General features: G+C 41.4%; 5 protein-coding genes and 1 non-coding gene across 14 annotated transcripts; 3 read left to right on the forward strand and 3 right to left on the reverse strand.

Moving 5' to 3' along the window:
* Window positions 1–250: 250 nt before the first annotated feature.
* Hecw (Hecw ubiquitin protein ligase) lies at window positions 251–7,606 on the forward strand. Of its 3 annotated transcripts, XM_076815530.1 has the most exons (10): window positions 251–460; window positions 1,132–1,276; window positions 1,352–2,406; window positions 2,575–2,865; window positions 2,934–3,132; window positions 3,232–3,767; window positions 3,854–4,191; window positions 4,267–4,467; window positions 4,533–5,492; window positions 5,591–7,606. In XM_076815530.1, exons 2-10 carry the CDS (start codon window positions 1,174–1,176, stop codon window positions 5,700–5,702), a joined length of 3,795 nt encoding a protein of 1,264 aa, XP_076671645.1. In that variant the 5' UTR covers window positions 251–460; window positions 1,132–1,173; the 3' UTR covers window positions 5,703–7,606. The 3 variants fall into 3 exon arrangements, with proteins under 3 accessions (XP_076671645.1, XP_076671643.1, XP_076671644.1); XM_076815528.1 differs by having other exon boundaries at window positions 1,132–2,406; XM_076815529.1 differs by lacking the exon at window positions 251–460 and adding an exon at window positions 518–713 and having other exon boundaries at window positions 1,132–2,406.
* A 706-nt stretch (window positions 7,607–8,312) lies between these two features.
* Trnal-caa (transfer RNA leucine (anticodon CAA)) lies at window positions 8,313–8,432 on the reverse strand. Its single transcript has 2 exons — window positions 8,395–8,432; window positions 8,313–8,357 (listed from the first exon to the last, which is right to left on the reverse strand). It is a non-coding gene; the product is annotated as a tRNA-Leu (tRNA).
* A 51-nt stretch (window positions 8,433–8,483) lies between these two features.
* Ahcy (adenosylhomocysteinase) lies at window positions 8,484–12,308 on the forward strand. The gene is made up of 6 exons (XM_076815566.1): window positions 8,484–8,766; window positions 9,430–9,620; window positions 10,665–11,006; window positions 11,273–11,488; window positions 11,592–11,818; window positions 11,933–12,308. Exons 1-6 carry the CDS (start codon window positions 8,739–8,741, stop codon window positions 12,228–12,230), a joined length of 1,302 nt encoding a protein of 433 aa, XP_076671681.1. The 5' UTR covers window positions 8,484–8,738; the 3' UTR covers window positions 12,231–12,308.
* Window positions 12,309–13,021: 713 nt separating this feature from the next.
* On the reverse strand, window positions 13,022–18,379 carry Wdr59 (WD repeat domain 59). 6 transcript variants are annotated; one of them, XM_076815533.1, is made up of 21 exons: window positions 18,152–18,352; window positions 17,974–18,023; window positions 17,746–17,881; window positions 17,464–17,677; window positions 17,264–17,397; window positions 17,011–17,160; window positions 16,778–16,937; window positions 16,627–16,706; window positions 16,490–16,556; window positions 16,207–16,415; window positions 15,884–16,147; window positions 15,657–15,807; window positions 15,398–15,591; window positions 15,193–15,326; window positions 14,900–15,109; window positions 14,707–14,833; window positions 14,283–14,312; window positions 14,144–14,182; window positions 13,675–13,838; window positions 13,325–13,571; window positions 13,022–13,244 (listed from the first exon to the last, which is right to left on the reverse strand). In XM_076815533.1, the coding sequence occupies exons 1-21, from the start codon at window positions 18,203–18,205 to the stop codon at window positions 13,113–13,115; spliced, it is 2,946 nt and encodes a 981-aa protein (XP_076671648.1). In that variant the 5' UTR covers window positions 18,206–18,352; the 3' UTR covers window positions 13,022–13,112. The 6 variants fall into 6 exon arrangements, 5 of the variants coding, with proteins under 5 accessions (XP_076671648.1, XP_076671646.1, XP_076671649.1 ...); XM_076815531.1 differs by having other exon boundaries at window positions 13,318–13,571; window positions 18,152–18,349; XM_076815534.1 differs by lacking the exon at window positions 14,144–14,182 and having other exon boundaries at window positions 13,318–13,571; window positions 18,152–18,349.
* A 156-nt stretch (window positions 18,380–18,535) lies between these two features.
* Window positions 18,536–21,664, forward strand: Maf1 (repressor of RNA polymerase III transcription Maf1). Its single transcript, XM_076815580.1, has 5 exons — window positions 18,536–19,536; window positions 19,625–19,765; window positions 19,970–20,251; window positions 20,362–20,481; window positions 20,567–21,664. Exons 1-5 carry the CDS (start codon window positions 19,454–19,456, stop codon window positions 20,634–20,636), a joined length of 696 nt encoding a protein of 231 aa, XP_076671695.1. The 5' UTR covers window positions 18,536–19,453; the 3' UTR covers window positions 20,637–21,664.
* Window positions 20,651–25,695, reverse strand: Cyld (ubiquitin carboxyl-terminal hydrolase CYLD). Of its 2 annotated transcripts, none has more exons than XM_076815542.1 (11): window positions 24,927–25,688; window positions 24,703–24,844; window positions 24,398–24,634; window positions 23,689–23,864; window positions 23,496–23,612; window positions 23,196–23,419; window positions 22,938–23,110; window positions 22,569–22,865; window positions 22,394–22,509; window positions 22,107–22,323; window positions 20,651–22,027 (listed from the first exon to the last, which is right to left on the reverse strand). In XM_076815542.1, exons 1-11 carry the CDS (start codon window positions 25,404–25,406, stop codon window positions 21,837–21,839), a joined length of 2,370 nt encoding a protein of 789 aa, XP_076671657.1. In that variant the 5' UTR covers window positions 25,407–25,688; the 3' UTR covers window positions 20,651–21,836. The 2 variants fall into 2 exon arrangements, with proteins under 2 accessions (XP_076671657.1, XP_076671658.1); XM_076815543.1 differs by having other exon boundaries at window positions 21,888–22,027; window positions 22,394–22,405; window positions 24,927–25,695.
* Between the last annotated feature and the right edge of the window lie 190 nt (window positions 25,696–25,885).

Raw genomic sequence — 25,885 nt, forward strand, 5'->3', positions numbered from 1 at the left:
GGAAGGTCCAAGTAGGGCGCCCAGAAGGCACAAGCGAGAAACGACTTTGTAGAAACGGCAAATCGAACTTGTTAACAATACAATCAACATCGAGCTGTCCATTAAAATCCAATCTTAGAAATTATCCAGAAAGTGTTTCATTTCATTTCTTTCCTTCATTGAAATTCCCGCGCAACTCGTGAAATGAGTACTTCAGCGCTCCACGGGAACGGATCCGCCGTTTAATTTAAAATTCCCCACGGAATCGCGCAATAATGCGCATGGAAAACGGTTCATATATAAGTGACACTGTGAAAAGTTACCAGATAGAGTCTGCTATACCTTTCTGTCAAACCAACGCGTTCCTTGATGTATGTCCGTGTAATGAGCGAGACGAGTAAATGAATATGTAAATCTGACGTGAAATGTCTTTACCGGGGGTTTTCAGTTAAAATGCTCGGGGAAGATGTAACATATGCAGGTAAAAAGATACTCTCTGACGAAGTCTCCGTGCTATCTGACGTTTCGGGCTCGTTCGAAATTCAAAGCGTTAAAAATGTTACTCCGCGACACGTACAGTACCGCAGAGATTAAGTACAACATGTTTACCGTAACGTGTGCCGTTTGATTAACGGAGATCGTAAAAATCCTTCGCTTCGTAATTCATCGAGGATGATTTTAAGACGTACCAGTTTCAAAAGACGAGCCTAATGTCTGTTACATGCCTGGCAATGGTCGTGCTGCACATTAATGTATATTCTGATACAATTTTGAATGTTCGAAAGTTCTGTTTTAGATGCGTTAAGTAGACCTGTAGTAACGCGTTCAGATTCTTTGAGACAATCATTGGACGAATTATGTATAATATCTTTCATGGACTACAAACCATGTCAGACGTGGTCCCAATTTTAATCGACATACTTCCTTCATCGTCGCATCAATGCATTTATTATTGAACAAGAGTACCTTCGTGGACGGTTTTGGAATTATCTGTGTGTACAAGTATCTTTGATTAAAAGGCGGAACTGAATTTTAAAGAAATTATGAATATCTTGCTAATAGATTATACCTTGCGTTGTCGAACATGGTTTTTCATAATTTGATCATTCTTCGGTCTGCCAGTGGATTGATAATATGTATTCTACTTTACAGCGGTATAAAGAGATACAACTGATTGGTACTATGCTTTAAAAAATGCCATCTGAGGTTAACGTCGCCGATACAGATTTTGGGAAAGACAGTGGAGGAGATGAATCCGAAGAGCAGCCCATTGCGTTATTAACAGTTAGCACGACGAGTAAGGAATCGTCAGCTACTGCGAAACATGTCGAAACGAATGATATAAGGAGTAACAGTAAAAATGATTTTATAGAACAAAGTGAGAATGCATCCTTACCGTTAGAGACAAATTCTATGCCAATCGAAAATGGTTTGCAGCAAACAGAAGCGTCTTCTTGTCAGGCGGAAGTAAGCGACGAAGTAGTTAATACTAGAGCATTAAATGCTTTCCAAGAAGAAGATGCATGCGCCTCGCTAACATGTAATAAAGAGAACTCACTTTTGAGAGCCGCCGCTGGCAATGCATCGACATCCAGCGACGAGATTGAAGATAGTACTAGGATCTTGAGTAACTTAAGTAATGAATTCATACAGAACTCGAGTCAAAGGCTTAAGCCGTCGTTCCATAAGATTTTAACGAGGAAGAAGTATTTCTTATCTGGCATCGATAACAGCGCTGAAAAGATAGCTAGCATCTCGGAACAGTTGCCACTGTCCTCCAGAAATATGATCAGAAAGAAACAATTTTTTAGCAAAGATTTACAGTCTAGTAGTACAGAATCCCAATACGAACAGAACGCAGGAGGCCAGCATAATAACAACGATGATAACGTATTCGGCGGTAATAGTAGGGATTACGGCATAAGAGATTGCAGTTTACCTTTGGAAGGTCTGGCTTCTTGTAGCTTCGATGTACAGTCACAGTTCCAGAACACCGCAATGAACGAAGCGCATAGGAACGATGCCATCGGGGGGCATAAATCATTGTATTTAGTGCAGAATAATAATAAGAATACGAATGAAAATTTAAGCAAATTAAACGAAGCTGGTAGTTCGAGTGGGCATGTGCCTAAGAGCGTGCCGAAATCTCAGAACAGTTTGGCAGACTTGGTACATTGTAACGATATTATAAGGAAGCCGTTTAAACTGCCAATTTTAGAGAATTTACATGGACCCGCTCGTGTCCAGCAAACCGAGCTCGAAGAAAATGCTATGGCACTTTTGGAACCATCCTCTGCTAAACACGATCGTTTGGAGGAAGCCCAAGGCATAGACATGGAACCGCCTCGTTCTTCGAATAGCAGCGACGGAAGTAATTCTGATACAGAATCGCAGCAGGCGGTACGAGGCCACAGTGGGACCAAAAAGGTATGGTTTATTCGATCGCATTAAGATTCGCCCGTATTTATGTATTAGGTCCCATTCGCACTTTAACATTACACCTCTTCAAGCTTACAAGTTACAGTTCAATCGAAATGGTACAAAGATCATTGTATGATATTAGAAATAGAATTCATAGAATATATTTCACTTCAGAGGCCATGCGACACAAATGGTATTGTAACGACAGAAGACGTGGAATATTATCAATTATGGCGGAGTACAGGAGGCTTTTCATCTCCTGAATGTTTGTACGAGACATTATACCCGAATCCTCCACCACTTCCACCACGAACAACGCACAAACTTTTGCATAGAAGTAACGCTTTGCCATCCGGCCCACCAGAGTTACCTAAACGACATGTTCAGAAATACCCTGCACCATTGCACCCCGAAGATTGCTTTGGATTTGAAATTGTAGACGTTGACGAAGCTTCGAATTCGAAGGTAATTTTTGTACAGCATACGTGTGTTGCGTAACGTTGGATTTCTAAGTACTTGACATAATATTTCAGTCGCGGAGAGCTGTTACGAAAAGTATAGCATTATTGAGCACGCCAAGAGCGCACAGACCATTGGAAAGACCGGAGGCTGGAGTAACGAATCAACTGGAATGCCCACCGACGCCTACGCATCGTCCGAAGCCATTGCGTCCGCTGCCGATGTACCAAACAGCAAATCTAATGCTCTACTCCAACGATCCCCTGCCTCCATGTAAGAACAAACATTCTCGATGACCTCTTTAAATATTGGATCGGCTTTAAAAATTATTTGCTAAAAGAGAAACATTCAGTAAACGTGTTATTGTCGCAGCTTGGGAAGCAAGAATCGACAGTCATGGCCGAGTATTCTACATTGATCATGTTAATCGAACCACGACTTGGCAGAGGCCCAGCTTGACGTCACAGAACACAGGTTGCGATCTTCGGAGGCAGCAATTAGACAGACGTTATCAGAGCGTTCGTCGAACTATTTCGCGCTCCGACAATATTGATCGCGAGCCGACCAGCTCTCAGCATGCAATTGAGAACAACTCGGAGAACGCCGAACGACCGAACGAGCAAGCCGAAAGAAACGAGTCCGAACCGTTTGATATGAGCACGAGTCCGCCAGTATTATTTCTAACGAGACCCGACTTCTTCACAGTACTCCACACAAACGCGGAGGCCATGGAGTTGTACAACCGTAATCCCAGTCTAAAGCACATGATTAGTAGAATCAGAAGAGACATAACAGCGTTTCCAAGATACGAGCACAATAGGGATCTGGTTGCGTTAATAAATTTCTTCGCCGATCCTGCTAAGGAGCTTCCAAGGGGCTACGAATCGAAGCTTGATAGAACGGGCAAAGTATGCCGAAACTTGAGGTTACTCGTGCCTGCTAGCATTCTTTCTCGACAATGGAGAATTCTTTAAACCTGTTAATATGATTTCAGAGATTCTTCATCTGCCACGCCAGAAAAGCCACGTCTTTCATTGACCCAAGATTGCCGACCGAGGCAGCGCACGCACGAACATTATTAAACGAAGCGCCCGTACCACCACCCAGACCGCAACAGTCAGCTGTCACAACCACGCCTGATATACCAGTAGCCTATAACGACAAGGTTGTCGCCTTTTTACGCCAGCCAAATATAATGGATATTTTGAAAGAGAGACACTCGGCACTTGGACAGAACATTGCACTTAGGGAGAAAGTGAATACCATACGCATCGAGGGCACTACCGCTTTACAACGACTGGGGCACGACGTACCCCTGGCTCTATTGCTAAGGTATAAAGTAACGTTGGCTTTTAACACAGCGACGAAAGAAGTAGTAATATTAATACACTGGATCCGGTGTTGCAGCTTATTCGAGCAAGAAATTATGTCGTACGTACCTGGGAACGTGGGCAGATCCCCGCTAGGTAGCCCGCATGCTTCACCTGGCTTAACCAGAGCTTCTGCTAGAGCCCCAGCTCCGTACAGAAGAGATTTCGAAGCTAAACTTCGAACGTTTTACAGGAAGCTGGAAAGTAAAGGCTATGGCCAAGGTCCAGGAAAATTGAAGTAAGTAACATCACAACGACACGCTAAATCCATTTACATGCTCTCACCTTGTTTGCTTTGCTCAGATTACACATAAGAAGGGAGCATCTCCTGGAAGACGCATTCACTCGTATCATGGCTGCCTCGAAGAAAGACTTGCAGAAAGGCAAGCTGGTGGTGATGTTCGATCACGAGGAAGGCTTAGACTACGGCGGACCGTCACGCGAATTTTTCTTCCATCTGTCGCGCGAGCTTTTCAACCCCTACTACGGGCTGTTCGAGTACTCTGCCAACGACACGTACACCGTGCAAGTCTCGCCCATGTCAGCCTTCGTGGACAACTATCACGATTGGTTCAGATTCTCGGGCAGAGTATTGGGTTTAGCGTTGGTCCATCAGTACCTCCTCGACGCTTTTTTCACCAGACCGTTTTACAAGGCACTTCTACGAATACCAGCGAGCCTGAGCGACTTGGAGAGTTTGGATCAAGAGTTTCACCAGAGTTTGATGTGGATCAAGGAGAAGGATATCAGTATCGAGCCACTGGAGTTAACGTTCTCGGTGACGGAGGAACTGCTGGGGCGCGTGGCTGAACGAGAATTGAAGCCAGGGGGTAGAAATATCGCAGTCACCGAGAAAAATAAGAAAGAGTATCTGGAGAGGGTTGTACGTTGGAGGCTCGAGCGCGGTGTTGCGGAGCAGACGGAATCTTTGGTTCGCGGGTTCTACGAAGTAGTAGATCCGCGATTAGTGTCGGTGTTTGACGCGCGGGAGTTGGAGCTGGTCATAGCTGGAGCAGCTGAAATTGACCTTAACGATTGGAGGACGCATACGGAGTACAGGAGTGGCTACCACGATGCCCATCCGGTGGTGGAATGGTTTTGGAGCAGCATAAGTCGGTTCACGAATGAACAGCGATTGAGGCTACTGCAGTTCGTGACTGGGACGTCAAGCATTCCATATGAAGGATTCGCCGCTTTACGTGGATCCACGGGGCCGCGGAAATTTTGCATCGAGAAATGGGGAAGGCCAAACAGTTTGCCCAGGTATAACAGATTCTGCTTTAATATTGATGAACATAGTAACAAGTATTGCTCAAATGAAGTGTATATATATATATATATATATATATATATCTTTTCAGAGCTCATACGTGCTTTAATCGCTTGGATCTTCCACCATACCCTACGCCTGAAATTTTATATGAGAAGCTACTATTGGCCGTAGAAGAGACGAATACATTCGGCATAGAATAAAATAAATCATCGACTCGATTATAGCAGATATACGATGTCCGCGAGGATAGCATCGGGTTTCGCGTTATCCGAAGTGTAGGAAGCACATTCAATGAATTTAATGTTACATTGGTATTCAATTATCCGGGAACTCGTAATTGGATTTTTAAGATTTACTACAATCAAAACTGTATCAAAATGTAAATACCTAGGGGGAAAGAAACGGTTGCGCATATTTTGAAAATTTTAAATAATTGTACACACGTTGCTGTAATCTATTTATATCGAATCTGAACAATAACTCGCGCACTATACAGGTCTTGTATAAAAGTAAGAGATTTAATACCATTACGCAGACTATTTCGGTATGGACATATACGATTCATTTTTCGTTCAGATTTTTATGATTCTAGAGCCTCGTTGAAAGGTCGCCGTAGGTGTAGTGGTAAAAAAAAAGAGAGAAAAAGAAAAGGAAAAAAGAGAATTGTAATTTATACAAGCGCTTCTTTTCTTCGCATTTTACAAGAATACTCTTGCGAATTATTTTTAATGGAACTCGAGACACGAACAATGTGCATTTCACAAGTGTATAGAATGCAGGCTATAGTAGTACGTAATTTATTCTGTGGTCTATTTAGTTGATAGGTACGATGATCATTTCTAGTCTATATTTTTAAATATTAAATTTGCAGCTATTTTTCTAATGTTTTCAGACATTCCATGTCAGTTTATTTAATGCCGCCGTAATCAGTTTTAAGATGCATTACAGGAGAAAATGGGGGAAATGTTTATGCAACGGAATGTTTAGTTGCACGTTTATAGGGACACCCTTCCTGTAGGATATTCAATGTGTTCTATAAACATTTCTCCGATATGTATGTTTCACAATTTTACATAATCCATCAGGCCGAGCAAAATTTTAATCGAACATTTACCAAATTTCCAGATGACAACTGTCAATGAATACACAACGAAAGTATGAATAGCGTGTGAGGGATGCGAAGTCAATGAAAGTAATTATAATAATGATAATTAAATTATTGCCCAGCGTTTGATTTTTCGCGTTTAGTATTAACGTAGGCGCTTTTACAGGATCGTTCTCGGTGTGTAGAGCGTTTTTTTGCAACTTATTTATACAATCGTTTAAAAGCAATTGTAACGGGGCGAGTATGTTAATGAAATTGTTGTAACGTCGTTACTTGAAGAATCGACGGACACCTAGATGATCCTACGCTTCAAGAATTACTCTACCTCTTAAACTTTAATCTCGCTTCTGCGGCTTGTTGCGCGACAAATTTTTATCTCTCGATGGTTTAGTCCTTGTCCTGAAAATGAAATACAAGCATGGAATATACGCGCAGGTTCCTGACGGCGTGCGAAGGAATGAGCGACGATGTCACTTTGTTCTTATTATCTTTAAATTATATGGAAGAATAACAAGTTTATATTAGACGGAAGTAATCCGTTAAGCGCCTGGATAGAACTCGAATCGAAGTGTGAAATATATAGAAACATTGGCCGCTACCAATTGTCGAGCAGAAGATACGACGCCGTGTTGGCGGTACTAAAATTTCTACCTTCGAAAGATATTTCATTTTCTCGATTGTTTGATCCTGCATAACGATAATAATGACGATGTCGTTGAATAACAATAATAGTATTGAGATGGTAGTAATAGTGACACTATTTATTAAATGGAAATACTAATATTATGTGATTGTTGAACATAAGTTGCACTTTATATTGTCTGTAAACTAGTCATGTAGCATAGCAAAGTGGTAGAATTTAGTGTGTACTGTACCACGATACAGGCATGTTAATCTTAGATAACACGATATTTACAATGAACCATGACTGTGTGAGAGCATTCTTTACTTTATTGTTAAAGAAAATAAAATGTGCCTCTTTTGTTATGTTACATTAAACGCTGTTGTTTTCCACTTTTATTCGTCGACTTTTTCTACATCTAGTACAGCGGCGACAATAATTGTCGTTTCAAAGAATGTTATCTTTCAACAATGATTTTCGTGTACATTTCAATCTTTGCTAATCATGTTACTCAGTAATTTCTTACGTTTCTGTCACAAGTTTATATTCGATGCCGAATAATTTTTTTGGCGCGCGTTCGACCCGCTGAGGACCGGGAAGTTCAGGCCCGGCGCGCATTACAATGTAGTATCAATTTCAATGATTTTCGTTCATCTTGCTATTTTTTCATAAAATTCGAACCTTTTCTTATGTAATCAACACTTTACGTAAGTGCAAATCATGATAATTATCAATTTATTCAGTTTTGTAAAGTTCCTTACTGTTTTCTCTAAGGATTTGAGCAAATGCCTCGAAATTTTCATATAAAATAGGAAAAATGATTGTTTCTCAATGTGAGTCAGTCCGTTTTTGCTCTCAATGCCTCAATTTATAACTGGAATGACATTGTAAATTATCATTTTCTTATGATATCCTGTTTAATAATCCTCAGAATTCTGATTCTATCGACAATCAAACGTGTACCATATGTCTTAAACAATCGCGGCCAGCAAAAATAGAATTATAATATTCGATAAGTTTATAGTATCGATACTTAAAGTGAAACGAGGATATAGTAGTGAAAAATGAAGTTAAAAAAAAGTTTGTCAGAAGTGGGATTCGAACCCACGCCCTCAGAGAGGACCAGAAAGCCCCGGGATCAGCTTTGAACTGATAAGGTACGAACCTTGAGTCTGGCGCCTTAGACCGCTCGGCCATTCTGACACTGTGCAAGCAGCTGTTGAATTTTTTGAATTCACGTCAGTGGCTTCCTCCTCCTTTGAAAGTAACGATTAATAAGACATCTCTTTCCCGCCGGGATTTCGAATCCCCGTTCACGTGATCCAGCAAGTAGTCACGATCCCTAGCGACATCGTTCAAAGTAGAACCATCGGACTTTCCGCAAGCGTAGTTTCACCGCAACACGCCGGCGGAAACGTGCGCATTTTCTAGCTCCATAACGCGTTCCGTGATTCGAACTCGCCACATAAACTATTTATCAATCCATTAATCGTTCTTTAATCGACAAGAATGTCTTCTAAGCCTGCGTTCAAAGTCGGTAAGTAGCAGAACCGCAACTAAATTTTGGAGCCACTCTAGCCGGACACGTGGTCGTTGTTTTGGAGCAAAATTCGTAACCTCCTTTCGTGGCACTTAGAGCAGCATATTTTCTTGAAGTACCGGACCAGGATTCCTACTACAGGAAAACTGACGATTGTTGGAAGCAGATGAAAGAAAACATACGCTCCGATTACACGTCACATATTTGTACAGAGATTACCATACATTACCACATGTCTGTTAAATTATAGTCTCCTCTATTGCACATAAGTACTCCTTTTTGACGTAAACAAATTACAGCAGATATAGAATGCAAAAAGACAATGATCATCTGGCTGGATCAACGTTGTACAGAATCGGAGTAACGAAACGTTCGGAAGTATGTCGTAATACTCGTAATACAGTACCGATTCTGTTTAACGAGAAATAACATTTGAAATTGATTTTAATTACTAACGGAGGAAATAAAGTAATATATGGGTTAATTTAAATAGAAGATGTAGTCTTCTGCAGTTAGCATAGGTGTTTTCGAGTATTAGAATGTTACATGGCAACGTACACGTATCGGTACGATTCGGAAACAAAGTGAATAAACGGATTTGAGGAGGCATAATTTAATCGTCGGTTATTAATGTACGATATTGTTGTCTTTTTGTCGCAGCTGACTTATCTTTATCGGAATGGGGCCGAAAAGAAATTACCATGGCGGAAAACGAAATGCCAGGCTTGATGGCCATCAGGAAAAAGTATGGACCTGGGAAAATTTTGAAAGGCGCACGTATCGCCGGTTGCCTACACATGACAGTGCAAACCGCGGTTCTCATTGAAACCCTCGTTGAACTCGGAGCGAAGGTAAGTCGTTTAACATTTTTACGAGCAACACTTGCAGCCCCAAAATGGAGTACGACCGCGTGCAGCTTTTTCCGTCGCCGAATTCGAACGCAAAAAAGCAAGATTTTATAATTCAATCATGAATATCTTTATTCGAGGAACGACGAAAGTTATAAAGTATCACGCAATTCATGTTATTTTATTGATAAGGGATTTCAAAGGATGGGTTTTTTATAGTATTCTTTTGTATAATCTGAAAAGAATCCGTATAAAAAAAATCAGCTGTATTAACAAAGCATGAATAGCGACTCGTCCGTTTGTATGCGTTCTACAAAAATGGAGCAAAAACGGAAGAGATGGCGAAAATAGTTCACATTTACACATGTATGCGAGCTTATCTCGAAGATCGTGACCTCGCATATTTCGCAACATTCACCTACAATTGTACGAAACGTTGAAAAGCTTTCAGATCTCTCCCCAACTGTAGATATACCTCAGATAAAGTATTAGGCTGTTGATCCCTATTGTGACAAAACACATTCTAGCAGCATTCAAAATCATACAGACAGACATGTTTTATTCAGCCTGAACTTTTGTGATGCAATGAACTTCGCCTCTCGCGTAACACTGCTGCTATATCTGCTGCTGTTACATAGAATAACACTTTTATCATTGGATAATAATCCATTATCACTTATCATTACTATAACATGCTCCATTGACTATGAAGTACTTCAGATCTCCATGATGAAAGTCCTGATCTTCGATTACATATAAAGAATCACGACTATATTTCATTTCAAAAGAAGTCCTTACCATAACACGATGATCCAATCTGGAAAATACAGCTGGTGTACAAGGAGCATTCTTCTGATTCTCGTTCAGGGATACTGAAATAATAATAGCTACTTGATGGCCCTGTACATGTTTCGTTAAAAACAGAAACATGATGAATTTATTGCTCTAACAATCACACAAACCTCATTCATTAATACTCACACAGTGGGAACTCCTCAATACGAAGTAGCACTTCAGAGATTAGCATCGATGCTGTTGATTCATTAGGTTCAGTGGTCGTCGTGTAACATATTCAGCACGCAAGATCACGCAGCCGCAGCTATTGCAAAAACTGGGGTGCCTGTTTATGCCTGGAAGGGTGAAACCGACGAGGAGTACCTCTGGTGCATAGAGCAAACCCTCGTCTTCGAAGACGGCGAGCCCCTGAACCTTATCCTCGACGATGGCGGAGACCTGACCAACCTGGTCCACACGAAGTTCCCGCAATACCTGAAAGGATGTCGTGGCATTTCCGAGGAGACTACCACCGGCGTGCACAATCTCTATCGCATGCTGAAAGAAGGCAACCTTAAGGTCCCTGCGATAAACGTCAATGACTCAGTAACGAAGGTTCGTCGCACTCGTGATCCCAGGTCCTTTAGCTCAAGGAAGCAGAAAGAAGCTGTGTCTTAGGATTAGAAACTGCGATGAGTTACTGCGGGAGATTCTTGCAGATCTTCTATGAACCACTCTGGGATAGTTGTCCAACTAGATCACTTTTCGACTGTTATAAAGAAGGATCTGTAACAATCTCTGCGGTAACTTTAGACAACCGCAACCCTACCGCGACTGAGCTTTGGAGTTTCTATGAACCAATATTCCCTTTTACCGAGCAGAGCAAATTCGACAATCTGTACGGATGCAGAGAGTCGTTGATCGATGGAATCAAACGGGCGACAGACGTTATGATCGCTGGGAAAGTCTGCGTCGTGGCTGGGTATGGAGATGTCGGTAAAGGGTGTGCCCAAAGCCTCAGGGCGCTGGGCGGACGTGTTTTAATCACAGAAATCGACCCTATCAATGCGCTGCAGGCCGCCATGGAAGGATACGAGGTGATTATTGAAAGTTTCAAGCAGGCTACACACGAAAGACTAAGAGTCCTCCGATTGAGGGCTCTTTCTGAAGAACTGTAATAGGAGCGAATGAACTTCTCAGGTAACAACAATGGAAGAGGCGTCGACCAAAGGACAGATATATGTCACGACAACCGGATGCAAAGATATTATACTTGGTCAGCATTTTGTGAATATGCCAGAGGACGCTATCGTTTGCAACATTGGCCACTTTGACTGCGAGATAGATGTCACTTGGCTCGAGAAGAATGCGGTTGAGAAAGTCAACATCAAGCCTCAAGTGGACAGATATCAGTTGAAGAACGGCAGGTGGGCAATTACACAGTACTCGGCGACGTCTTACCTCTAAGCTCTGATACTGTGAATACAGCAGGCTCCCTAGATTCGTCAGTTTTCCGTTCACACTCGGTTCTCCCGTTTCAGACACATCATCCTCCTCGCTCAGGGCCGTTTAGTTAATCTTGGATGTGCGACTGGACACTCCAGCTTTGTAATGAGCAACTCGTTCACGAATCAAGTGCTGGCTCAAATAGAATTGTGGACCAAATCAGAATCCTATCCGATCGGCGTGCACATGTTGCCGAAGAAACTGGACGAAGAGGTTGCGGCGCTGCATTTGAATCATCTGGGAGTGAAGTTAACGAAACTGTCGGAAGAGCAAGCGAAATATCTTGGTATACCTGTGGAAGGACCTTACAAGGCTGATCATTATCGATATTAATTATTGAATACCCAAAGCCTCTCATGTACTTCTGTATACAATAGATACAATAAAGACGCGCGGCGACAGTGTTTTGAATTTTGATTATCAATTATTCACCTTTCAGTCACTCGTTTGTTTATGTTAATGCGAATGTCGCGTGTTCTAGCTAATTGAGAGACATCGGGAATCTTATTAAATAGTTATAGTATTCAAATAATTTAAATAAATTCAGTTTCTTTACCAACATAATTCGTTTAAATGACTGACAAAAAAGTCACTCTACCTCCACTGGAAGTTAGCCCCCTAATAAAGGTAATAGCACTTAATTCGAAGCATTGGAATCTTTCACCGTGGAACCGTCTGTATAATTAGCTAGTCAGATGGAGCTGCTTAATTTCTGGGGTAATTTATGGTTTCGTTCAGCGGAGGAAATATGCAGCGCTGGAAAAGATATGGAGAGAACAAGAAGAAAGAGATAAACCTGCGAGAGAAGCGTACCTTGCGTGTGAAAAGCGTCGAATCAATGAGGGTATACCTGAATACCTGCTACGGTGACGTACGTTTTCTTACAAGCCTCTGTGTCTTCCTTACAGCTGAAGTGGCAGAGCTGCGGAGAATATTTCTTGGAACTGACTCTTCTGACAATGATACATTTCACGAAGTGCCTGAAACTGACTCCTCTGATAATAATACGTTCCACGAAGTGCCTGAAACTGACTCCTCTGATAATAATACGTTCCACAAAGTGCTTGAAACACACCCCTCTGAATAAACAGTGACTCAACGAAAGTATCAGAATCGTAAACATATTAAAGAAAAAGACATATTTATTAACCTCTTGTAACATGAGTTAAATATCGTCGCGATTATGTACAATTCTCTTCTCTTTTATTTACATTTTTAAAAGGGCAGAACTTTCCTGCAAGCAATAACATCCACAGCCTGTTGGGCACAGCGTTTCGTTAGTGAACCATGTAGCCAAGTGTTGAGTGTGCCCTCCATGACCACAGAATATACAAAAGTTACTCGGACCTAGAAGAGAATTGTGCGATTCATTTGCTTACGGGAAAGAGAACCATAGACTCGTGATTGATATTCAATGTACCCCTCACAGAGATGTGGCAGATCACACATTCCAAAGCCAGTCGTTTGCAACTTATACATTGAGGACCTCTGCTAACTTTCGTACATATCTGGCACTCGCTTTGAAACTCGACGCCCTTGTGGGTGTCCAGATGGGTTGTGCTCACGTGCTTTAATACTTGTGCACGAGCGTCTAATAAACGCCACCTGTGCAACACTTCGGCGTATGCCTTTTTATACCCATCGTATAGCGTTGTGTACTTCTCGTCAAGTAACCTGCGTAATCAGTCTATAATTAATTTATAAACAACCGCGAATTGGTCTTATTGAAACGATGTTTAAGTAGAATCTCAGGATTTATAGTTTCGAAACTGTATACCTAATATGTTTCACGGAGTCGCCGAACGTGTCTTGGATAAATTTCAAATCGTCAAGCGAATCAGACCAGGAGTTGGACCGATGTTGCTTCAAGTTTTGAAAGTTCCACCCTTGTTCCAACGTGGTATCGGCTAGATGGATCGTATGGTATGGCGAACCACCGGGCTAGAAGGATACATCGAACATTGTGTGAAATATAGCTGGATCTTGAAATGTTACGCCAACAATATAAATACAGTATACAACGAAATAGACAAGGCAACATGTCTGTGATCACTTTCTGCACAAAAACTGTTTGTCTTCTGTGCGAAACTTAGGAATTATCACAACAGACAGTACATCACATACGTCGATTAAATCGCTATGAATACTTTGTACAAAATTTCTCATGGTTATTGATCATGATACAAGGCAACGATTAAACAACGATATTCAAAGTTTGGCGTTTTTAAAATCAAGCATGGCCAAACCTGCATGCTCTGTCGCATCACGACACTTCCACTCCGATGCTGTAAGGCAGTAACAAATATTACCATGATAGAGAACCCTAAGAACCAATGTCTTCTCAAACACGCACAATCTTACATAAGTTCGAAAACCATGCCTTACCTTCAACCACCATTTTCCTGTAGAAAGCCTCTATAACAAAGATAATATTATATCAATTATCTGGCAGTGTTCGAAAGTATATATAAAATACTGAAACGAAACAACAAGTGTGTACTACCGCTGGTATAGTATGCTCTATTATTACAAGTACTATACCGCCGTATCGCAGGGGATCAACATTCACATTCTAAAACCATACTTATTCGTGCATCAGAAGAAAGAGATGTGTGCTAAGTATGAAAGATGTGATATACTGCATTTCGAAACGGCCGATCCTGCGACGTTTAGTACGTTTTATGAACAGAAGACAATATGTATGATCAAGACACACAGCGCGTTGATTACCAATGATACTATAAGCATAGTGCTCGTGCCAGACCATGCTAAAATATTTATCTAACACTACTGAGTTTAGCATACTTACACTAACGTTAACAGACTTGCTACTTAGTCGAGTTTGCGCAACGTCTGGATTTTCCGAGCGATAACTAAACGCACAGCTCAGCATGCCTGCCATCTGAATGTCCGACTGATTGGCATAATGTTGAATCCTAAGTAGCAAAGAAGAGTTCGTGTACGACGTTGTCTGTACGGCATTAGACTGACGACTTACTCACAAAGAATGAATTAGATTTTGACCAAAAGGATGCAGAGGCCAAGGGGCGTCTATCTCAGGCGATTGGCAAGAATTGTGGCCAACGTTCGAAACCGGCTGCGATATGACAAGAGCAGCTAAACACCACGCTTGAACCAAATCGGGGCGTTCTAATTGCGCGGCAACGTTTGCATTGTATTGGCACATCGCTGGAATATCGGTGATATTGATGCTGGAGGTAAACATTACAAGATTACTTACTCGAAAGTGGTGTCGGTAACCAGAATGATGTAATCAATTGTTATTTGTACTTACACGTACTTTTCCGCGAGCTCTTTGTTGACGAAAAACAATGACGAGGCATCGTAAGTGATTACCATGAAATGATAGTTTTTACAGCATGACCTGTGAGTCATTCTGTTGGTATTGTGCAGTCCGCGGCTCATTTTCTATTAAAGAATTAAGGAGAGATAAGTAATCAGTCCTCTAACATCGCCTTTACAGAGATATGTTTACGTACACGATCTTGAAAGTAAAAAGAGCTAATAGGAATGTTGTCACTCGATTGTACATAGGAATTCGGATACACATGCATGAAATGCTCCGCATTGCCAATTCCGTTTCCTAACGCGGAAAGTGCTCGAGGCGTTGTGCTCTCTGGCTTCATCGACGTCCTTCTGGTGTACGAAGCACGACCAAAACATACAAGAATACCTATTGAAACGTTAAACAGAGTCCTAGTACACAATGCATCGATGTTTTATTGTCTGTTTACATACCTACGCAACAGAACTTCGCGCCGGACGTTCTAGGGAACGGTATGTAGGCGTCTTGGTAGTTTGTACATATGTTAGAGGGGCTTAAGAAGTTTGCGTTGTCTTGAATGTCGTACCCTAAGTGGCTACTTTCATTCTCATCTTTTTTACACGTCTAAAGGCAAAGGGAAGGCACGTCAGACATTGCTCAAGGTGAACGCGAGGGCAAACTGAGAAATAAATTGCTTTACTTGCTCCAAAGTTGAATTCAATTGTCTGAGACACGGCTCCAGACAAGATCTATTTTTTTTAACTCGCTGCTGAGCGGTCTGCTTCAAAACTTTTAATAATTTCGCCATTGTTGCGTTGTCGATCGATGTTCCAGGACAGAACTGGAATGTAGGCTGTGCACTGTAAGGATAATTTGCAGGGAAATTTACTTTCAATATCACGTTGTAACTCTTATTGGATGCCGTCACAGTACAACTACGTTCTACGGCATCCATAGCATTGACCTAGAATGACAAACAAGAATTTTACCTTCGTCGATTTCTACTTTACATTAATATGTTACCTCTATATTTGGTATGTTCATATTTATTAATGAGAACTCCTGCTGCAAAGTTTTCGGTTGCGTGGGGGATGATATTTCTTTATTGTTCTCGATATACGCGTCTGCTTCGGGATTTAGTATCGGCTCGTCAGCTTTCGTCGTTATGCAATTTATTTCGCGGTCGCTTTGAGCGTCATTGAGTTGCAATTGCTGGACGGATTGTAGCGTTCCTATATTAATGGCGAATGTATTAGTTTAATGAAAATAAACAATTGCGTTGTATTCGTAAGGGAAGCATACATACTTAAATTATTATCTTCAGAATATTGTGTATAGATAGATGCACTATCATCTATACCATGCCCACATACCTAGAAAAGCGGCATTCAGTTTACTTTTGTGCAAATAAGAAACAGTACATAGATCCGTGCAAACACATACCTTCTTCAAAAATGGATCGATTTTGTATATTCTTAGACACTGATCTTTTGACCAGCTAATTAATTCGTAATCGCCATTTTCTGTGAATTATGCATATATTCCGTAATATTGTATTTTCCTCGATACGAGAACTCATTTTTATAAAACATACCTATTTTTTGATGCCTCCATTGAAACTCAAGGACGACATCGGTATGTCCTACAAAGGTATAAATAGGTGCATTGAGACTCGTTGTGTTCCACAACAGCAAACTATTCTCTCCCCGTCGCAATTGCGGTACCACTATTGTTACTAATCCTTCTCTGAATGGCTGTAAATGTTTCAGATCATATTAAATATACATTAACAAACTTCAACCTTATCAAGTACGATATTATATTTACAGTATATCTAGCTCTCCACACTGGTGAATTCGTCGTTAGAATACTTTCGGCTCTACGCGGATTGCTGATATCAAAGACCTTCACTGTGCAATCTTGACTAGAAGTTGCCAGTTGATTTTGTTGAAACGGGCACCAATCTAAACCATGTATCTAAAATAACTTCCTTGTTTATAAGTTTCTGTTTAAACATGGTCGAATGCTAAAGCAAACAAACGTTAAAGTAATCGAGTCGAATGAAATAGATTGTATGTACTTTAGTTAAGTGGGCAGCTATATACTGCATAGGGCTATTCCCTTTTCGTTGATCCCATATTTTAATATCCCCGTCGTGTGCTGTGGCTAGCATGTTTGACGACAAACTGTTCCATCGTACTTGAGAAGAGCCCGCTGTAAATTTCAATTGCACATGTATCTAAATTCTTGCTAAACCACTATTCCAACAAGAAATCTTACCAACTGCGGAGAAGGACGAGCAAGGCCTCCTCTGGTCTCTAATGTCCCAGATATGTATAAACGTATCAATGCTGCAGGAAGCTATAATATCCGGCTCTTTGGGATGCCAATTTAAGTCGCTCACCACTCTGGTGTGCGCCTTAAGGCTGTTTGTGGTTTGTAACTCATGGCCACCGCCTCCAACGAGGGACAATATCTCGATACGAGTATTACTCTAAAATTGAAATCCAATTAACTAACTTGCCAGAATGAGTTTGAAACGAATACTCCTTAAATGCTAACCGATACAGCACACAAATGAGAGTTCAGACTAGTGGGATTCCATTCAGCGGAGCCAACTTCGTATTTGCTTTGTCGTTGGAACTTCTTCAAGGCATCCGCAGCTTCGTCCAGGTGTTTCACCGCGAAGCATCTACGTCTGCGGGCGTACAAGCAAGGTACATAAAACTGGAGACACAGGGAGTGACAAAAAAAGATATGGTAAACAGAGTAATATTTGCTTTCGATTACCCGGCAAGTAGCACGTAGTTGCCAGTCGCGTCCACGGCCATGGTATTCGCCTGCAGATGAAAAAAAAAGTTGGTTTATCAATCGGAAACATTTCGGTATTATTGTGCCCGAGGTCGAGGCGCACATTCTTCGCGGATAGTAACGCGTAATTGCGATCGTATCGCGAAGGACAACGTACCTGCAAGTCGCGGTGTTCCGTAACCACATAGTCGCTGCCCCAGCGTTTTGACATTTTACCAATAAATTCGAATCCCTGTCACCATTCTGCAAGGTTAGAATTAAGCCGAAGTACGCGGAGCAAGCAGCACACGCACGCACACGCACTGCACCGCGTCCGTACAGACACTAGCTTATCGGCGGCGCGTGATTGGCTGGACGGAACTCACGCATGAATCCCCGCTGAAAGCAAAACGTTGGACGACGGTGGGGGCAACGGTCAGAAGTGGTGGGGCGGGCGAGATATGAAGAGGGAGCGAGAGAGAACGGGCTTGACTATAGGGCGGCAGAGAGAGAGGGAAATTCAAGACGCTTCGTTGTGCGCTATTTCTGTCACGTAGGACGCATATATTCGTTGTTGCATACAGGCGTACTGACACCGAGAGACGCAAATATAATTGGTAAACGGTGGGAAAACAGGAACGAAGAGGGTTGAAGTTTGTCGATCGTCGATCAATTGGAATCGTAGGTTGATCAAAGTTTCGCGGGTGTTACGCGTCAACAGTGGCCGTGATAATTCCGTGTGATAGTGACAACAATGTCCGTGATTATGGATTGTTTTCGCCAGTAGCGGACGTGTGAAGTTTGTTTTAGTCGGTACGTTTGGCTGACTCCCGATTATCGATCCTGATCGGTCGCTCCCTTACGTCGACATTTCCGTGGCAAGTTTGCCAGCGACTTTCTGTTTAGCGCGGGTTTTTTCCCAGGGAAAACGGCGCGTTTCGTTCCGCCAAGGATATCAGTGCCCGTCCTTTAGGCCGTTTCTCTTCTGCACGGGTGTCGCACGTCATTCGCGCAGCTCGACCAAGGCGACCGCTCGTCACGGGCCGTAGCTCCAATTCGAACACACACCGATTGCCGAAATCGGGTTGCCCGCGGACGTAACAATTCGTCTCGATATCTTTAATTAGAGATCTGTGATGTACAAGCTCGGCGACGCGGGAAAAATCATTACGTCCACTATTAATTTCGTGCACTCGAAGAGGAAAGGAATTTTCATATACATAAAAAAGATGTACAAGGACTCAATAAGCCTTCGATGTCGCAGAAGTTTCTTAACATATCGTTTCTATTGAACGTCTTGGCCGTACGACTGAAAAACGAGGTCAGGTTTTCATCGAAGCTACACGCTAAAGGTCGTAGACTCCAATCAGATGGAGGGTTAATGGCGCAACAGCTATCCGCTAGAAGCTACACCAGGATTATCCAGTAGAGAGACTCAGCCTTTCGCGCGTCATAAGAGGATACCATTGTCGCCGGCAAGATGAAGCTGCTGGAGAGTACACGCTTCGAAGCTATAAACAGTGCCTTGTCCATTAAAACTGGGGACAGCAAGATAATAGGCAGGTGAGATAATCCCGTCGATTATTCAGCTGATTTTGTAGCTTGCGATGTTTCCGAATGATACCGGGGGTTGGTTCCTTCTGATTCGCAGAATAGAGAGTTACTCGTGCAAAATGGCTGGTAATGATAAACAACTGTATAAACGTTTCAATGCAGAACAGGGATTCACTCCGCACGATCTTCAAGCTTTGTCGCCACCGCAAACCTCTTTGGGGACATCACCTGCTCAGAGGTATTTTATGCATTTAGAATATAGCTTGGTAAGGATGAATGTACAGATGCAAAGATCATCTCCTTGGATGCAGAGTATGAACAGAACAATAGCAGGAAAAGTTCAAAGTGACGTCATGATAAGATGTCTGTTTACTTTTAGATAATATGCTTCACCTGTATATTGATCGACTGACAGCCTTCTCCTACTTTGTTTTTGCTATAGCCGCAGCGTTTCCGGCGACGAAGATGGCCCGCTGTGTGACACAATCAGTAGAAAGACGTTGTTCTATTTGATCGCCACCTTGAATTCAGCTTTCCACCCAGATTATGATTTCTCTGACGCAAAGAGCCACGAATTCAGTAAGGAACCAAGTTTGACTTGGGTCATGAACGCTGTTGACAGCAATCTCAGTGCAACTGCAGGTGATCACTACCGCACCCTTCGAACGGCGCTTTGGGCCGCCGTTGACGACGAAATATCATTAAGCGAATGTGATATTTATAGGTAAACGCGCGACTTGATATATTCCCTGTAACCTATGCCCAGCACCTTGAACCTTACGAGAATAAATTGCAAGACGTACAAAATGAATTAAGGATTCGAAAATATTTTAGTTACAACCCAGACTTTGTGAGCGATCCATTTGGAGAGGATGGATGCTTGTGGTCTTTCAATTATTTCTTCTACAATAAGAAGTTGAAACGCATTGTGTTTTTCACATGCAGAGCAATAAAGTAAGTGTACGCATTTCATTGGGATAGATTCTTTTTCTTAATCGCACTTTCCTAAATGCTCCGTTCTCTCTGCTTTTCTTTACAGTCCCCTCTATATATTAGATTCTGGAGTAGGCAGTGACTTTGCCATGGATGAAGATGAAGATAGATACTAAAGTTACAAAACATATTTACAAACTTTATCCCCATCTTTATTAGTTCTGCCGTACAAGGGCATAAGTGAACAATCAATTTCACCTATTACATAAAGTGCTTATTATGTACAACGATACACCTTAATTTCTACAATTATTCTATATATCTTTCTTTTGCAGTGATGTTTTGTTTCGCATTCAATATCTTTGATAGAAAATCCTAGTACTTTGCTCATTAATTTTTTTTTTATAGTATTAACGTTTAATCATAGCCAACAAAGAATCAAACACATGAACAAGTCCGGAAGATTTTAGAAATCTGTCCCTCTATCTCTCTCTCTCTGTGGGAATCCATAATTTTAAATTTCCACATTCGGTACATTTTAAGTGTATAAATCAGCTAAATGTGAATTAAATTCTTGTAAGTCTAAGACTACAAATGTTTCTCTTCTACACGAAGTAAAAAATAGAACATTCAAGTTACTTGAATTATTAGAAGAAGTCTATCATTATTTAAATACAAGAACGGAAAGCTTAATGGACTTTGTAATTAAGCATTAACTTGTGAATCGTAGCTATATTTTTAAGTTACAAAAGATATATCGACTGTTTATGCTATTTGATATAATCGTATCATGACATGTTTTTGATATATGGATAACATTCAGTATAAAACTGTGTTTTTACATGATTAATATGTGTTTACACGTATATGTATGTCTTTGCAAGCCGCGAATATCGATACGTCGAAATTATTTTGAGCAGATTTATAAATAGTTCGCGCAATACATGATTTTTTGCAAATAGCATGGTAGAGTTTCCCAAAACTTCCATGTAGAATGAATACTTAATTTTATGTCGCTGATGAATATATACATGTATACATAATACCTCACGGCTTTAAAAGGAAGCACTATGCTCGAATTAGATTATTAGATTTTTGACTAAAAGCAGTGATTCCGTGGTAATTTGTGTAATGTATGTAAAACTTTAGTTTCTTTAAGATTACACGTTTGTCTGTCCGCATCTGAATAAACCTTATGAATCGATACAGTTCAACCTTATATCATTCTTGTCTTTACATCTTACGTTTACAAGCGGAGGTGCTTGCTAGTGATTCTCTCGAGCACACCAGTTCTTATACATTATTATAAATAAAGCAGCAAGCAAACATTATGCATAGATTCGTCGAGTAATGATTTTAAACCTAACTTACCTAACTTATTTGTACATCATAACGTCCGGAGATTGATACATGCACATGTAGGCGTCGCACAAGAGTCGTTTCGCATGCTCCGGTAAATGACGATCGTCTGTTAATTCGGTTAAATAATTTCCGCCTTCCTCGCTTAGCCAATATGGGAAGTCCGGGCATGGAACCATTTCTGGTATGTTGTAACCATTTTGTTCGCCTGAAACCAGAGAAGTGAGCTCGCTGTAGCGTCCCGAAGGTAAGATATTTAACGAAATTATAAAACGTGCATGGCACACCTTTTCTATCGGCCATGGAATCAAAGAAACACCATGGTGCTTCCGAACCAGGACCACATTTCACAAAACACACGTAGTGGGACGTTTCGATGCAAACCACTGCTGATAATTCCAGATACAATCGCGGAACAGGGCAATGCTCTTGTAAAATGGAGAATTCCATCGGTACTACGAGCTTCTTTGGTGCATGATTCGTTCTTCGTTCGTGACGATGTACCTGGAACGATGCATTCCTAAAATCCATCAACTTCATGCTTTTTTCGCGTTCACCTTCCCGCTCTGTTTACCTTTTCCAGACACTGCAAACAGAAAGCAATACTCTCGAGTCCAACGCCGCATTGCCCGTAACATTCTTTGCACTCAAACTCTGCCAGTTTCCCACAAACAGTACACTGTCTGGGAGCTGCAAATAAAACATTGCGAAATACTGCACTGTGGTTCTGACTTATTAGTGCTACTTACAATCTTCGATGATGTCCGTTACGTCGAGCAGCAGCGTAGGTTGGATCTTTTGATACATTTTGAATGATTTTCCAAACCGAGGCATCTGTATGATAAGGCAGGAAGGAACCTCCTTCAGCCTTATGTTACTTGTGAGGAAACTTTGCTCTAATAATTGCTGTACCGTTGGAAGATTCAAATGATCGTCTTTCTCGACGAAAAGTTGATAGTGGTACGCGTCTTGCCCCGAGCTTAGCTTGAGAAATGGTTCAGCGTTTAAAATTTGAGCAACCAGAGACGTTAAAAATTCTTCGGGATCTGGGAACATTCGAAATAATTTCAATCCAACTATGACACATTAATGATTAACATAGGATTGTAAGTACAAACCCTTCTCTTCGCTAGTAAGCCCAGATACGGAGGACAGCTTTTCAAGTAAAGTACGAAGTTTCATCACACGATCTGCTCTGACAAACATATTTTTCCTAAGTGGATTTACAATTTCTTCGCGTAATACTCTTTGTACTTCTTCATATTGTAGACAGTCTTTTTCGTTCGGTGGTCTGTAAAGTATCATTCCGGAATATGTTTACTTCGAATAAGAAACTATTATCTTTAATAACACATCGAGTTATACCCCATCATTACCTAAATAAGAGATTATCAAACACGCTAGTAAATGTGAACATGCTGAAAAGTGTGGCATCCAAGTAACACGAATTATGATGACCCTGAATCCCTCGATATTTTCCGCAGATACTTTCCAAATTTCCTTTAACGGAAATAGGACGCACCATCCCGACGATCACAGAGCTTTCCATGTTTCCAAAATTATCTGTATTTAGCGGTGCTGCTGGATCGTCGATTTTCGCCTGCAACAATATTCTTTCTTTACCCGTCACAGAAATAAAGTACACCAGTGAAGAACATTTATTATCCGAGTATTACCATTGCGTCATAACGAGAACATTGTTCAAGATCAATGAAGACTGCTCTGTAAGGTCGACAGTGGAAATACCTCACATCTTTGTACGTTCCATCAGTACCTGACGGCTGATTGTCATCCTAAAAATAAAACGAGTAAACCTTTTGCACTTCGGACTTCGCTTTCCATTTGTATATTTTTATCCATTGAACGTACCAGTTCTACACCTGCCATTAATTTACCAGGAGTAATACTAGGAGGTGTTCCGATCCAACGAATGACTCCATAGTGCGCATCAGAGTCTAAAAGCACTTTTACATTGGAACCGACAATTAAATCTGAGTTTTCTAGTCGCCCGAATTTCTTATTTTCATTCTTCTCTGGCGTGCCACCTGGTAGAATAATAAAAATTCATGTACCATCTCGTGCGTCGAAGTCGAGGTGAAGGTGTCTCGTTAAAGGTAAAAAAGAAATGCGCGACAGAAAATTATGTGGATAGCAATGTGAAGCAGCATGGCAGAGTGTATAAACACGAAACACGGAAGTGCGATATAGAGTTTACGCGAATGCCTGCATTTTTCTTACTGTGATCCAAACGTTCAAGCGTTTCCTCTATATCACTGCACACGTTTGATTCTATATCACTACTCCATTTGTGCTCTAACACGAAGATAGGAATGTTTTGCAACGTGGTAGCCATTTTACAATAAAAATTATAATAAATCTACAACGCCGAAGGACTTGCCGGCAACACTGAGACGGACTAAGATCTTGGCTATTTTTAACCACCTCAGTTATTCTTAACTCCCTCTACTGTGCCGGCAAGTAGACAAGCATGCTATGTGGGATTTCTAGTAAAGCCAACAAAGCTTCCTGTTCACCAAGAAGTCAAGCTCAATATTTATTTTCACATGTTTAATATTACCAGACTGGGTGTACGCGTGGACGTTTGTATTTTTAGTTACATTGCTATCGTTTTCAACCGTTATTGACTTCGCAGACTGAATATACTCCTTCGACAGAGATCGTTGGTCCTTGTTATTGTTTTTATTGTCATCGAACGTAGCAAATTTGTCTATGAGAACAGGTGGCGCGGGATCCAACACAGACTTCTTTTTCTCACTCGTATAATTGCTCCCAGCGTCTGTTTTTAAGAACGAATCTAGAACGACAAGTGTTTTAATAAATTGGTGTTCCATGAATGGAAAGAAGTAGAGTAGATCCTTGTACTTTTATCAAAGTTCCCGAGACCTGTAGGACCTTCAGGCTTCACCGGGAAAATATGGCTCAGTGTAGCGAATCGCCCTTCGGAATGAGTGGAAACGAAGTATTCTTTACTTAGCAGAGCTGTTTTAGATGACTCTTGACCTTCCTATGAATCGTGTAGAACAACCACATTGATCTATCTGCGATACGTACAGTTCGAATATACAAGAATGCATTGTCAAAATTACCAACAAGTCAAGTCCAAAGTAATATCCTTGGCCAATCTGTGGCACAGGTCCAATGTATTTAATAACAGCCAGATATTTGGTGTAACCCTGGGGATCTGGGCAATACCAGACGTTATCGTTGGTCCCCAGGCTCGTGAGCTCTTTGCACAGCACCTTGTGGTTGGCCAAGCGGACCCTCTCCTGGGGCACCGACACCGCAGGTAGGAATTTCCATACGTCCAGCGTGACAGGAATCAAGTCGAACCTGTGGCAGCGCCACTCTGTGCCATGCCAGATCTCTGATCCCGTAGTATCGACGACGCGCACTCTGAGTGCACTGTCTCCTAAATCCTCGACAGCCTCCACGAGCATGCCGAGGCGCAACGTATTAACGTTCTTGTCGCATTCACCAGAGATACGCATCAGAATAGTATTCCCCTTGGCAACGAAGTGTTGAAGGACCTGACGGTCCTCCTTGCCGCTGGCATTCCGCTTTTCCATACTTAATCGCAGGCGATCATCGGGATTAAGTGACTTGTCAGTCGTGACCAATGCAGAGCACGCGGATGAAATGCAGCGTTTACCTCAGTCATCGTTCAGTTATTCAGTATCCCTTCTAGAAATAAACAGCCGAGAAAGAGACTTCTCGTACTCACATAGCTTAAAGTATTACCAAGATTCGCGGACAATCGATAAGATTATTCAACGAAATATTGTTCATGGACACGCACAGACATTCGTGACAATCAAATTCAAGCAGAAACTTACGCTTTGATTGTCAATTTGCATAGGGTCTTTTCTAGTGAAAGAATGGAGGTGTAACGTTGGTAGCGTTGTATTTAAAGGCACATTTTCATTCATGATTTTGTCTTTAATTAATTTATTTCGTTGGTTTCTCCTGTACACTGAGTTTCTTTGTATTCGTTGAGATACGAGGATTATTTTATTGTACTATCGATGTACGAATGGCGGAGAATCTG

The sequence above is a fragment of the Andrena cerasifolii genome, chromosome 6, assembly GCF_050908995.1.
Source record: "Andrena cerasifolii isolate SP2316 chromosome 6, iyAndCera1_principal, whole genome shotgun sequence".
Classification (NCBI taxonomy): Eukaryota; Metazoa; Arthropoda; class Insecta; order Hymenoptera; family Andrenidae; genus Andrena; species Andrena cerasifolii.